This window comes from Taeniopygia guttata, chromosome 20 (genome assembly GCF_048771995.1).
Source record: "Taeniopygia guttata chromosome 20, bTaeGut7.mat, whole genome shotgun sequence".
Taxonomy (NCBI): domain Eukaryota; kingdom Metazoa; phylum Chordata; class Aves; order Passeriformes; family Estrildidae; genus Taeniopygia; species Taeniopygia guttata.
Genome location: NC_133045.1, coordinates 338,723 through 352,911, shown reverse-complemented (window position 1 = coordinate 352,911; position 14,189 = coordinate 338,723). Strand labels below are relative to the sequence as shown.

The following is a 14,189-nucleotide window of genomic DNA, read 5'->3' as shown; positions in this document are numbered from 1 at the left end:
AACACTGGGGACTGGACCTTGGAAAGTGGCCCAATGCTCCTGAATGAGCATGAGCTTCTTGATGTGCCTTTTGAGGCTTGGAGGTGATGATGCACGCTGTTTGAATACAGGACTGGAGTCCAAAGAGGGCTCTGCCTGGCCATTTACACAGCCAAGGCAGCCCTTAGCAAAGAAATTTGCCACAAAACCAGTATCAATGTCCCACAGTTATAAGCAGTTTGGAACTTCTTCACGTGAACAAAGCATCTGCCTGTTTCTATTGCTACTTTCCTCTGTTTTTAGGCCAAGACATTGGGCTAAACGGGGGCTTAACTGCAAACTTTCTTTGTACTTTTCTATCTGTGGATAATACCTTGGTTACCAGAAAAAAACCCACATTTCTTCCTTGGTTTCATGTTTCGCTGGACACGTTGAACAAATTCCTGCTGTTGAAGGCAGCAGTTATGAATACCTCAAGATGAAAGCATCTCTGGGAAAGGACACAACTTGACAGATGGGACAAACCAAGTTATCACTGAGCCAAAAATAGCCAAGATTAGTCCAGAACCTATATGGACTATCATGGACCCATTCTTACAGTAATTTCCTGTTTGGAGGAATGAGAAATATGAAAAGATGCCTGTTGTTTATGTGAGCCATAGATGTCTGGTCTTTGCTCCTGTAAGGACACAATGCCAGCAACAGAAGTGAGAAGGCAAGGCCAGGGTTCATGTCAAGATAACGCATGCAATAGTGAAATCATTTAAACACCTCCGCTCTGGACACCAAACAAGACCAGAAAATCTCTTGTCTGCTGAGATACAATTTTTGTACTGCTTAAACAGGCATGTAGACAATCCAAACAACCTACAGATGCACCTTCTCAACAATCTTGAGTGCAGCTTCCAAAGGCATAGCCAAACCCCAATAGCTCTTATCACTGAACACGTGCCTGAGAGCGGGATTTCATTGCACAGATTTTCACACACATTTGGAAAAAATAAAAAATGCATATAACACACCGGGATTCAAGCGCTAAGAAGATAGGAAAAAAGTGTAAAGGTTACCGAATGTCCTCTGACTCAGCCCCATAACAGCTCTCACAGCGATCAGCATCCAAAGAATTTGGATCAAACACTTTTTCTTCTTCTTTTCCCAGCTCTAAGACAAAACAGGATTCAAAGTGATGAGACACCTCTAGAAACTCTGTCTTGTAGTCTTGTTCTGCTCTATGCATAATGAATAATCTATGCACACACAATGTGCCACTGTACATCCTGCCCATATGCCAATGCCCACCTGAAATGTATGTATGTATGTAGCCTACTGAGGTGTGGAGTAAAACCAAGGAGCATAGTATTTCTCCTCTCAAGAACAGCATCCATGGAAAGAACTGGTTATCTGTAAGCCTTGCTGAAGCATCAGACATTACTTGCATAAAGGCTTTGCTAAAATGTGTCTTAAGTAGACCCAACCAGTACATTATGAGTGATACAGGATCTGCTTCAAAACTTTTTGCCCCCAGACAATAATTTTTAAAGCCACAACCTGTAGTGGCTGCTAAGTGACACAGTAGTAAAAACAGTATCACCACATTCCCATGCCAACCAGAGAAACCCTTATGGCCTGCCCATTGCTCAGCTCTCGGCTTAGTTTAGCCTTTCAATGTCAACAACAGAAATGCTAAATCTAAAGTGATACAAAGCTAAAAATTTGGTTATGTTGATACTACAAACAACACTGACTCCCAGAAAAGGGAGTAAGTAACTCAGGTTTTGGAAAGGAAAAGTCAGAACAGTATTACTGTGTGACTGAAATGCTTTGTCAGAATCCTTTCTGGTTGGTATCAAAAAACAAGGATGAGTCATAACATGTAAAAAATGTAGAGAAGAGGTTTAAGTAGCCAAGGATCACTTATTACAGCTTGCAAACAATAGATCAGCTCACATGTATTTATGTAGGCATGCATTAACACACACAACAGTTAATGGAGTAAAATTCAAGTTTAAGCTTAAAGGTTAAGTCACTGGAGCCTTCCCTAGAGAAAGACTCTTTCCTTGAGCCACACAGTCCCATTTGTTCACCCACTGTGATTTAAAGATACATCCAAAGCCAAGTTTTGAAAGAACAGCTGCTTGATTTCTAATCCCCAAACACCATCAACTGTGCAGCTTTATTCCTCAAATGTATCCTTAGGTCTTCGTCATAGTTTCAGAGGGACCAGGCAAAGATTTCCTTGCAAAAGTACTGAGTGTAAGAGTAATTTAACAGATCTGTATGCTATAAGGTATTCAAGACTTTGCAGCATTTAAACACTTCACAGCTGTCACCTTGTCCCCACAAATCTCAGAACAGGCATACAGTGGAAAGACTAACAGAGCATCCACCCAGGACAGGCAGAACAGCATCTTACCATGTCTCTCAGCCTCTGGAGTTACACGATTCCCAGCTTTATCCAAACGTTGTTTAAACAGATTGTGCTCCACATCCAGCTGCTGGTCTCCTGCTACATCCATTGCATCTATGCTCAAATCTGAAACCGTGCACAAGGAAAGTGATCTACAAACATACATTTGTTATGGGCACACTGAGCCTCTTGAGTCCCTGCCAAGGAGAAAAATTATCATCACCATTCAGAAGTCTTACTCACAAGCACAAGGCATATGTGGAAAAATAACATCTAGATTGATCTTCAGTTTATCTCCTCTTGATTTGTCAACGTACAATTCTGGATGAACCTGGAAACAAAGCAAAAATAGTCCCATTTTACTTGGAAGCAAATCAAAAGGCCCCTTTCCCTTGGTCCTGTGGCCCAGGAGCTAATTTTTAAGACAGAAGAGGTTTGCCAGACAGCTGAGCCACTGCCATGCACAGCCGAGTGCGTGCCATTTGCAATGCGGTCAAATAACTGGGAGATCTCTTAACATAGGGAGGGAAGAGGGCTTCAGCGCTTACTTTCCGTTTTGGCATAATATGGCATGCTGCTCGCAGGCGGCGAGATGTAGTGCCGTCCAGGCGAGACGCCACAGGTGGGGGAGGGCAGCCTGCTTCCCACCGCCGCGACGACCGGACAGGGCACAGAAAAATACCGCGAACTGCGGGTCCATGCGGGGCGAAGCTGCTGCCTGGGCAGCCCAGGGGGGCGGCCCGGCGGGGGCAGAGGTGAGGGCCCTCCGGCCGCCCTGAAGGGTTGCCCGCCGCGAGTCAGAGGCAGCACCGGGGCTCTGCGTCTGCTCCATCGGCGGTACTTACCTCCTTGGTGAGGTAATACTGCAGCTCCGAGAAGAAAAGCAGCACCATGATGAGCCCACTAACTGCCGTCACTGCCGGGGAGACGAGGACCATTGTCAGCGCCGTCGCAACCCCGAACAGCTGTCAAGCACCGGCCTGCTAAAGTCCCCCGGCCGCCCGCAGCCCCCCCGCTCACCCAGCGCTCCCCCGCACGTCTTAACCCGAAAATCTTCCAGGGTCTTAGGGAAAGCGTCGAAACGCTTCAGCCGCCACAACGACTCCATGGCGCCCCGCAGCCCGGAAGCAAACCCTTCTTCCGGCGCCGGCCACGCCCCCGCTCCCGGGCCCGCCCCCGGCGGAGAGCAGCTGTCTGTACCCGGCTGAGATTTTCAATCCTGTCTGTGGCTTCCAGATGCAGGGGGGCTGGGGCCGGGCACTGACAGCCTTTGGAGAGCAGTCGAGCTGTCCCGTGGGCCGAGTGTGGCAGCAACGGTGCGGAAAGTAAAGCGTCTCGGCAGACTACCAGTGCTTTGGAAGAAAAAGGGGAGGAAAGGGGAAAGGGAAGGAAAGAGAGAATCTAATTGTATGGAAAAGGATGCTGGATTTTTATGGCGTAAAGACGTTGACTGCCATTCATATGTTTTCAGGTTAGTGTAGCACCTTATCTGTGAAGTCTTACTTCAAAGGGTCAGATGTTTCTTTGAAGATGGTAAGCCAAGTCTGCCTTATTATCTATCCAACACCAAAAAATATCACTGGCACCACTGGTAGCTCATCACAGAAAAGTGACAGAAAATAACAATACAAGCAAGTTGAAGAAGGATGCACGAATAAAAAAAGTCACAGAAAGTACTAAAACATCTGAAAGAAGCAGAATGTACAAGATTATGCTAAATCATAGTACTCTTCTTCTGAACGAACAACCAGGGTGTTCTGTTTAAGATAAAAACAAGAAAATAATTGTATCTGAAACAGGTCTGCACTGCATACTAATATGACAGCATTTATCTATAAAAGAAATACATTAAATCACCTCTTCTGTCATAGGGGATATCACCATTATTTGCCCCTATTTTAAGAACACTAGCTTATATGTAATATATTTAAATATGCTGGTTTATTCCACACCCAAACCACTTACAATGGCAAGAATAGAAGGATGTTTTTAGAATAAATTATATTATCCATAAATGAATGGATTTATTTTCTAATCTTACTCTTAGTTTTATACAAGCAACTTTCAGACAAGCAATTCAGTATTTGAGATATAAATATTCAAATTATACTCAAGTACATTATAAACACTTATTTCCAGAACAGTGGAAGCTCAGAGACTTTATCTGGAATGTGTTCAGAAACGAGGCTGTGTGACATAACTGCAGCACACAGATTTGCTCAGGCCCTGGCCTCAGGCACTTGAGCACCTGTAGAATAGAAGCAGATACAGAGAGCTGTTCAAGTAATTCCTATGTAAACAGCTAGGAATCAAAACTTTTTAAAAGTATAAAACCTGGTTTCTTTTATAAATAAATCACTCATTTTCAGCTGTGCAATGTCTAATTTCACAAGGAAGTGCAACTGTTTTGAAAAAGATAATGCAGCTGTGAGTCAAGAGATTTATATATCAATTCCATATTACATTGTTTTACAGACTTTTGGGGCAGTTTACCGGCACCTAGGTTCAAGTTTGTGATAAACATAACTTAATAAATAAAGTAATTGCTTTAGTTACAAAGCTGGTGCTGTCCCCTGGAAATCACCTCCAGAGTAGTAGAAATCTCTTTAAATTCTTTACTCATTTGTGCTTGACACGCTTTAGAAAAGCAGGGTAAGAGTTCATCCTTTGCCCATGGCATTACATTACTGAATGCCACAGTGACTCACAGGAAAAGAAAAAAACCCCACCCCTTTGATTTTCACGCAACTTTTAATTAGAATACATTTATAACTGGTAAAATGGTAAAAGTTGGCAGATGTTATATTCTTTTCCTAAAAGAATGTTAATAAAAGAACCCCCATCAGGGAAGCAAATGTGGCTGCCTCTGAGGGCAGACAGCATAACTGGAGGTTACAGCCCCTGGTGAAAGCCAGCTAATGTCACCTTCTCCCAGAGTTGGTTGGGTTGGGTTGGATTTTTTTATGGAACATCTAATGCCACTTTAATCAGTTCTTTTTTAGTAACTATAAGAATTCATTACATTCTTGGGTTTGCTGTAAAAAAAAAAAAAAAATCTCATGTTTGTCTGAATGTATTTATAAAGCTCCTGCCAGTACTTACTGAGGTGTTGAGGAGGGGAGGAGCAAATTTCTGACACGCTTCTATAAGAGAACTTGGTTTGGATAGCTGTTCAATAGAATTGTACAACATGGGTCCACACACCAGATTAAGCAATTTTTCAGCACTTCTTGGTCATAGTCAATATAGAAGGTAGCATCCAAACTGTGGTGGTGAGTTCTTGAAAGAGATTTCAAGTGCTTTTCCATAGGAAGATGGCACTGTCCTCCGGAGCCCTGGCTAGCTCTGCAATGTCCCGGGGCCAGTAGCAAGAGTGGGGAACTGGCCAGGCTGGGGTCCTGCCTGAGCCAGAGCCTCTGAGCCAGATGCCCAGCAGCAGAGACCCCCTTGGAGGAGCAATGAGGACTGAGTAAAGGAGGCGGGGAGGCTTTTCTGCGGTGCAAAGTCCAGCAAATTTATTGGAAGAGGCGAGGAGAAGGAATACAGGACACAAACACTGCAGAGGAGCACAAGCAAAAAGTGTCCTGAGCACACCTTTTCTCATGCATGGGCTTTTAAAACTTTTCAAAATAGGGGGTGGACACAACAATACAGCCAGTGGGCAACTTCCAGGGTGTGGTTTCTGGAACTAAAACAAATCAGGGCAAGGGGAGGAGAGAGGGTCTGGCTGAGGATTGGGCCTGAGGGTGAGGGACAGGGAACTTTCTAGAATGAAGGGTTGGGTTTGGGCTGATGGACAGGGTGAAGGGGCCAGGTTGCTTTGATCAGCAGGGAAGAATCTTGAGAGTAGGGAGGGGATTCTTTGAGGGGGAGATGGGTAGGTGGGCATAACACAGGGAAAAACCAAGTGGAATAACTTGGGGGACACTGGAACATACCATAAAATGACAGAACATTCAACTCAATGAACTTACGCACTGCAACAGGAAGAAAAGCACATAGCCCCAGTGTTTAAAGTGTAGATGGTTAGGCTGCCCATGAGAGGCAAGGGCCAGCAATATCTTTCCAACCTGGTAGCTTTTGTGGGGGAGTGACCCCCAGACAAAGTTAATTTTGGAGCTCGGCTCCAAATTCCAGAGGTTGGGCCCAGAAAATGAATCAGAGGAACTTTCCTTGGGAAGGAAAATACCAATTCTTACTGTTGGTGTTCCAGATTATCGCCTGGCAAGTGGTGGCAAAGGCCAGCAAGATCTTTCTGTCCTCGCACCTATTGTGTGGGAGCAATTTTTGGACGTTTTGAATATCACTGGTTGTATCCATTTTTGATGGTTGGCTCCTGAAAGAGGATTACGGTGATTTTACATAGGAAGTAAATCATGTTTCTGGTGCAGAGGATAGGCTGACCAGGGGAGGTAAAGACCACCAAGACATTTTTTGTCATGGCATCTTTTGTCTTTGAGCAATACCCAGATGTATTCTGTAATAGAGCTTGATTCCAAATGTCCTGAATATGAATTCCCTTTGGAAGGGAAGCACCTAGTCCTACTATTGATGCTGCAGATGTTAGGGTGCTCAGGGGAGGTAAAAGTCCGCAAGAATTTTGGAAAATTTTGTGTGGGAGCAATAACTGGACATATCCAATACTTGAGGTGGTATCCAAATTTTGGTGGACAGCTGTCGCACTACAACATGAAAAATTCACACACTTAAGCTAGATCAAAAGAAGGAAGAAAAGAGGAAGTTTATTTTCTGACTCTGCAATATATAGAATTCCAAAAGTGACAGTGGATTGGAGGGTGAAATTGCCACCTCTCCAACCACACTGGTCAAACCAACAGTGCATCAATTCTCTCCTCCCACAAAGAAAAATGCAAACCAATCATTGTTTATATGAACAGTGCGTAAGAACTCCAGTAGAAATATGTAAACATCAGAAGGCATAGAAAATTTTCAGAAGAACTTTAAAACGCACAAAAGAACAGGGTGGCATCTCACCCTTCTGTTAAAAAAAAAAAAGAAAAAGAAAAATGAACAATGTTAAAAGGGAAAAATTTGAACACTGCTCAGTGACCACTCATGGAGGAATCATCGGAGTGATCACTGTTGTCATCTGCATCCGAGTCATCACTTGGTGATTCATCCACTGGATGATTTTCAGTTTGGTCACGGTTTTCACTCTGCCTATTAGCTAGATTCTATCTCTACAGTTGCAGGTCAGGTTGAACACACTTTGAAGGTACCAGCGTACCGCAGTATCTGTGGATACACATGTACACCCACACCCTAAAGCGATAAGGTCAGAGGGGCCTTCACTTGAGGCTGATGTGTCACGTCCAAAGCCTGCAAAGAAAGGTGATGATTCAAAATGACAGGGTTAATTGAATTCTGCAGCACAGTAAGATGATTGATGGTATACAAATCTTTTGCCAACTGATGGTGCAGGATTTCACCCTGCATTCCCCGTTTCTGTTTTTGAAAAACTCGCTTCAGAATACCATGAGCACATTCTACAATAGCTTGACCAGTCAGAGAATGAGGGATACCAAACCTGTGTGACACACCCCACAACTGCAGGAGCTGCCGCACCTTCTCTGATGCTTAAGCAGGACCATTGTTGGTTTTCACAGCAGAAGGTCTGCACAGAATGGCAAAGGCCTGCCTCCAGTGGGCAAGGACATCGCAGGCCTTTTCTCCAGTATGAGCAGAAGCCTACATCGCAGAGGAGAATGTGTCCACAGTGACATGCACGTATTTGAGCTGGCCAAACTTGGCAATCTGGGTGACATTGGTCTGCCAAAGCTCCAAGGCCCTAAGGCCTCTGGGGTTTACTCCCGCCGTCAAAGGCACAGCAGGCGTGTGACAGTTGTCACACGACTCGACAATGTCACGAGCCTCAGTTAGTGTCAACTGAAACTGCTTCTGCAAGGTATGTTCATTCTGGTGGAAAAACCCATACGATTCCTTGGCCTGCATGAATGTGTCAGGCTGAGGTGCTGCCCATGTTGGGTTAGCCAGCTTGTCAGCCCTTGCATTACCTTCTGCTACAAACCCTGGTAATATATTGTCTATTCGAGCCTGGTGTTATAGACTCTCGTAGATAAACATTATACCCTTGATAGCTCAGCTACCTCAGGTGGCATAAAGTAGCAGGATGGCTCCTGTGACAGTGTTGGAAACAAAAAAGTTTTAATAAAAGGCAAAAAAAAAGCTCTTTACAGAGAAAAACCCAGCCAGGGCAAGAGGTTCTTGCTCGTGCTAAAACACTTCACAAAAGCGATTAACTTCTTTTGTTCTCTTCTTTTTTTAGTGAATTGCTTAGGCAGGACTTTTTGGCTCCTGTCCAATTAGCTATCCTTAAGTTTGAGGTGAAGTCTCCAAGGTCCTATGAGGTATCTTTTAACCAAATTGAGGAGTGAAACTTCTGGGCTTTTTTCCTTTTTAAGGGGACAAACAGCAACCTGTTTACTCTGTCAACAGGGGGCGCATTCCTACATCTCACCATTTTTATATATCTAAAAAGGAAAGAGGAGAAAGGAACATGATCCGAAAAATCTCATCTTTGTTGACAATTTGTAGTTATGCTAATAATTTTAAAATTTGATTATAATTTTTATTGCTTGTAAGTTATTCTTCTATCTTAATTTTGGTGAAGTGTTTTCCCAGGCAAGCCTCAAGTTTCTGACTATATATGATTTAAACATACAAAACTTTAAAACATTTTTAACATATGATTTAGAGGTAAGTTAATAACATTTTTAACACAGAAATTTTTCAGTCCAAATGATTTTTTAAATATCATTTTAACTAATGCAAACTTAGAAAACACAGTCTCTGCATTCCAGCTGTCGCTCAGTTGTCTGTGTGGGTTTTTTATGGCATCTCCTGCTGTGCTTGAATTGGCTGTACCTGTGACTTGACATTCTTTGCAGGGACTCATTGAAGCCCTGCATCTGTAGAAATGCATGCAAACCCCCTCCCCCAAGTCACAAGAGGATGGGGTCCTGAAATTTGTCCTGTCTCTGGATCCTTTATGAAGACTGGTGGCTTTTCCTTGGGCTTTTCTTAGTTGGTATTGCTGAAATGTCTGAAAATTGTTGGTACATGCTCCATAAAAGAATTATTTAAGAAATAAAAAACATGCATAGCTTTGTTCAGCCTCTCTATAGTAGACAGCACTTCTGTCCCCACCTTTTGCCTTTCAAGAATCATTTTCAGTGATCTGTGTGCTCTTTCCACAATAGATTGGCCTGTGGAAGAATGTGGAATACCTGTGGTGTGTTTGATACCCCAGATTTTGAAAAACTCTTGCAGTTTGTTAGAGACATAGGCTGGTCCATTGTTTTAACTTCTTGAGGAATACCTAGGGATGCAAATTCTTGTAAGAAATGCTTAATTACATCTCTACTCTTTTCCCTGTATCTATTGATACGTGTACATGTTTGAACCGTGCAAATGACTGATACTGAGTTATGTCAGTATCAGTTATGTCAGTTCGCCATAGCTGCAGGCTATTTAAGCCTCAAGAGTTAACCCCTGTAGCTATTGCTGGTATGGCTAATTTTTGGCAATCTGGACGTGATTGGACAATTGCTTTTGCCTGATTCTGAGAGATGTTAAACATTCTTACTAAGGCAGGTGCATTTTGATGATAGAAAGCATGGCTCATTCTGGCTTGTTCGATAACTTTGGGAAGGATATTCTGTATTGGCATGGCTAGCAGATCGGCCATGGCATTGCCTTCTGCTAGAAAACCTGGGAGCGCAGAATGTGGATGGATGTGCATTATGAAATAAGGTTCCTGTCAAATAGAAAGAAAGAAGGTTAGTTTTTTGAGCAAACCGTATAGCTGGTCATTGGAAACCTCTTTTAGCAGAGACCCTTCTGCCTTTTCTACTACACCTGCAACATAAAATGAATCGGTTATTAAATTAAAAGGGAATGTGAATTTTGAAAAGACTCGCACAACTGCTGTTAACTCTGTAATTTGTGAAGAACCATCTACTTCTTCATTATCAGATTCCCATTTTTTTCTGTCTCTGGATTTTGCCAAGCACTCACAGATTTTTTAGACTTCCCTGAACCGCCTGTAAAAAATGTGATTGCATCAAGGGGTGCATGACTTCTTAAGGGCTTATGAATTAATTTTACAGATTAATTTAGTAGCTGATGTTTTGGACAATTGACAAAATTTTCCCTGTAAAATTTTCTAGGGCAAATTGCATAACCTCTGAATTTTGAATTAATCATTCCAAATATATGGATTTGAAAGGCAGAAAGATTTCTGCAAAATCCTTTCTTGAAAGGGAAAACATTAATGATCTGGCCTTTATAATCAATTGTGATATAATTTCAGGGCAACTTGTTATAGTTCTACCAGCTGGCGAGACAGGAAAACCCATTCTAAGATTATCAGATGGTCCTTCTTCTCTAAATCCCACTGGAATATTAGACCGTGAAGCTGTGGATTTTGCCCTAAAACTGCAAACAAAAAAGACAAGTTAGGATTATACCGATGAGCTCGCATCACTTTATCTAAAGCATTTTGGGCTTCTTTGTTGAATTCTCATGGTGAGTTTGAAGCTGTGTCTCCCTTCAGGAGATCAGACAGAGGAGCTAAGTCCTGGTTTGAGATGCCTAGAAGTGGACAAAGCCAGTTCAGAGTCCCTACCAGCTGCTTCACTTCATTCATTGTTTTTGGATTTTTCTTGAGTTGGAGTGGTTGCGGAGTTCCAGTCTGTTCTGCACTTCTATATCCTAAATATCTTCAGGGAGGAAGTGTCTCTGTTTTCTCCTTTGCTGCTGTGAGTCCTGCTTTCTCCACTGCTGAGATGACCTGATCTGTTGTCTCCTGCATTGATGCTTGGTACTTTGCTGCTTCTGAAGGATTTGTCTATTGAGAGTCCTTGCCTGTCTCTGTGGATCTGTATAGGCTCCTTCCCCAGTAAGCTAATATAGAGTGGGAAAAACACCAATCACTTGGTTTTTAAAATTTTTAAAGTTTAATAATACCAAAGTGGTTATAAAAATAGTAATACAATTAGAGTAATAAAGTTTAGAGTTAGGACAATTGCAAGACAATAAAAAGCAAAGAATTACGGACGTCTGGATGCTCTCGGACACTAAGTCATGAAAAGCATACCTTGTGGACAAAGGAATAACCTTAAAAACAATAGCCTGTTGCATATTCATATATCCTTCATGATTATGCATACATTCTATTTAAAACAAGAACTCTGATGTTTGTCAACTGTTTCCTTTAATCCCCAAGGCATCTTTGAGTCTGAGCAAGGCCTGAAGAAATTACCTTCTTTTGATAAGAAAACCATAAATTCCTTTTCTTTGGAAGATTTTGGTGTTCCTCAAAGCGAGTATCTCATTCCAAAAAAAGAATCTCCCCCCCATACATAGTCTCTATATTAACATTATGTTGAAACCTACATGGTCCTTTTTCCCATGGAAAATGGCCTCTAATTGCCTCCTGTCATACTGGCCGACAAAGGCATCTGGACCTCAACATTTCCAAACTTGCAGGATTTCTCGAAAAAACAAATGTCAGCAACAAGGAACCTATGTGATCTTAACGACCCAAATGCAACCTCTAAGCAGATACCCAGAGCCTGTGGAAATTACTTCTTTTCCGATGGAAAAAGCCCTCCAATTGCGGCCACTCGCTTAGGCCCACAGAGGTGTCCTGACCTAAACATTTACAAAACTTGCAGGATTTCTCCAAAACTACAGATGTCAGCAACTAGGAACCTGTGTGATCTTAGAGACCCAAATGCCATCTCTAAGCAGATACCCAGAGCCTGGGGAAGTGACTTCTTTTCCCATGGATAATGCCCTCCAATTTTGGCCACTCACACCGGCCCAGAGAGGCATCTGGATCTCAAGATTTCAAAACATGCAGGATATCTCCAAAACTAGAGATGTCAGCAACTAGGAATGTGTGTGATCTTAGACCTCTAAATGCCACCTCTAAGCCAATACCCAGAGCCTGGGGAAAGGTCTTCTTTTTCCCATGGAAAATGGCCTCCAACTGCGGCCACTCGAACTGGCCGACAGAGGGGTCCTGACCACTACATTGCCAAACTTTTCCAGATTTCAATAAACTACAGATGCCAGCAATTAGGAACACATGTGATCATAGAGCCCCAAACGCCACCTCTAAGAAGATACCCAGAGCCTGGGGAAATGATCTTTTTTCCCATGGAAAATGGCCTCCAACTGCGTCCTGTCATACTGGCCGACAGGGGCATCTGGTCCTCTATTTCTCCAAACTACAGATGTCAGCAACTAGGAACCTATGTGACCTTAGAGGCCAAAACACCACTTGGAAGCAGATACCCTGAGCCTGGCGAAATGTCTTCTTTTTCCCATGGAAAATGGCCTCCAATTGTGGCCATACGCTCCGGCCCACAGAGGCGACCATACCTCTACATTGCCAAACTTTCCAGGATTTCAACAAATCTTCAGATGCCATCAGCTAGGAACATATGTGATCTTAGAGCCCCAAACACCAACTTGAAGCAGATACCCAGAGCCTGGGGAAAGGACTTCTTTTTCCCATGGAAAATGGCCTCCAACTGCGTCCTGTCACACTGGCCAGCAGTGGCGTCCGGACCTCAACATTTCCAAACTTGCAGCATTTTTCCAAGTTACAGATGTCAGCAACTAGGAACCCATGTGAACTTAGAGCCCCAAACACCACCTCTAAGCAGATACCCAGAGCATGGGGTCTTCTTTTTTCTATGGAAAATGGCCTCCAATTGTGGCCATACGCTCTGGCCCACAGTGGAGTCCTGATGTCACCATTTTAAGACTTAGAAGATTTTTCCAAAACTACAGATGTCAGCAAATAGGAACATGTGTGATCTTAGAGCCCCAAACACCACCTTTAAGCCTTTACCCAGAGCCTGGGGAAATGTCTTCTTTTTCCCATGGAAAATGGCCTCCAACTGTGTCCCGTCATACTGGCCGACACTGGCGTCCGGACCTCTATTTCTCCAAACTACAGAAATCAGCAACGAGGAATCTATGTGACCTTAGAGGCCAAAACACCACCTGGAAGCAGATACCCTGAGCCTGGCGAAATGTCTTCTTTTTCCCATGGAAAAGGCCCTCCAATTGTGGCCATACGCTCTGGCCCACAGTGGCGTCCTGACCTCTACATTGCCAAGCTTGCAGGATTTGTCTAAGCAACAGATGACAGCAACTAGGTACCTCTGTGATATTAGAGAACCAAAGGCCACCTGGAAGCAGATACCCAGAGCCTGGGGAAATGACTTCTTATCCCATGAAAAAAGTCCACCAATTTCAGACATTCACTCTGGACCACAGTGGAGTCCGACCTCATCATTTCAAACTTGCAGGATTTCTCCAAAACTACAGATGTCAGCAACTAGCAACATGTGTGAACTTAAAGCCTCAAATACCACCTCTAAGCAGATACCCAGAGCCTGGGAAATGACTTATTTTCCCCATGGAAAATGGCCTCCAACTGCGGGCACTTGAACTGGCCCACAGTGGCGTCCTGACCTCAACATTTCCAATCTTTGCAAGATTTCTCCAAAACTAGAGATGACAGCAACTAGGAACATGTGTGATCTTAGAGCCCTAAATGCCACCTCCAAGCCAATACCTAGAGCCTGGAGAAATGTTTTATTTTTCCTATGGAAAATGGGCTCGAACTGTGACCGATCAAACTGACCGACAGAGGGGTCCTGACCTCTACATTGCCAAACTTTTAAAGATTTCAACAAAACTACAGATGCCAGCAGCTAGGAACTCTGCGTGATCTTAAAGC

At 43.3% G+C, this 14,189-nt stretch overlaps 1 protein-coding gene across 2 annotated transcripts in view; it reads right to left on the bottom strand.

Annotated features, from left to right (window-relative positions):
* Positions 1 to 3,564, bottom strand: part of ERGIC3 (ERGIC and golgi 3) — a 30,419-nt gene extending 26,855 nt beyond the window's left edge. For both annotated transcript variants that reach the window (XM_041720179.2, XM_041720180.2), the window contains exons 1-5: positions 3,407 to 3,564; positions 3,232 to 3,302; positions 2,630 to 2,717; positions 2,393 to 2,512; positions 1,047 to 1,140 (exon numbers count right to left, since the gene is read on the bottom strand). In XM_041720179.2, the coding sequence (XP_041576113.1) occupies positions 1,047 to 1,140; positions 2,393 to 2,512; positions 2,630 to 2,717; positions 3,232 to 3,302; positions 3,407 to 3,494 (461 nt within the window). In that variant the 5' untranslated portion in view covers positions 3,495 to 3,564. The remainder of the gene's footprint in view (positions 1 to 1,046; positions 1,141 to 2,392; positions 2,513 to 2,629; positions 2,718 to 3,231; positions 3,303 to 3,406) is intronic.
* Positions 3,565 to 14,189: the final 10,625 nt, after the last annotated feature.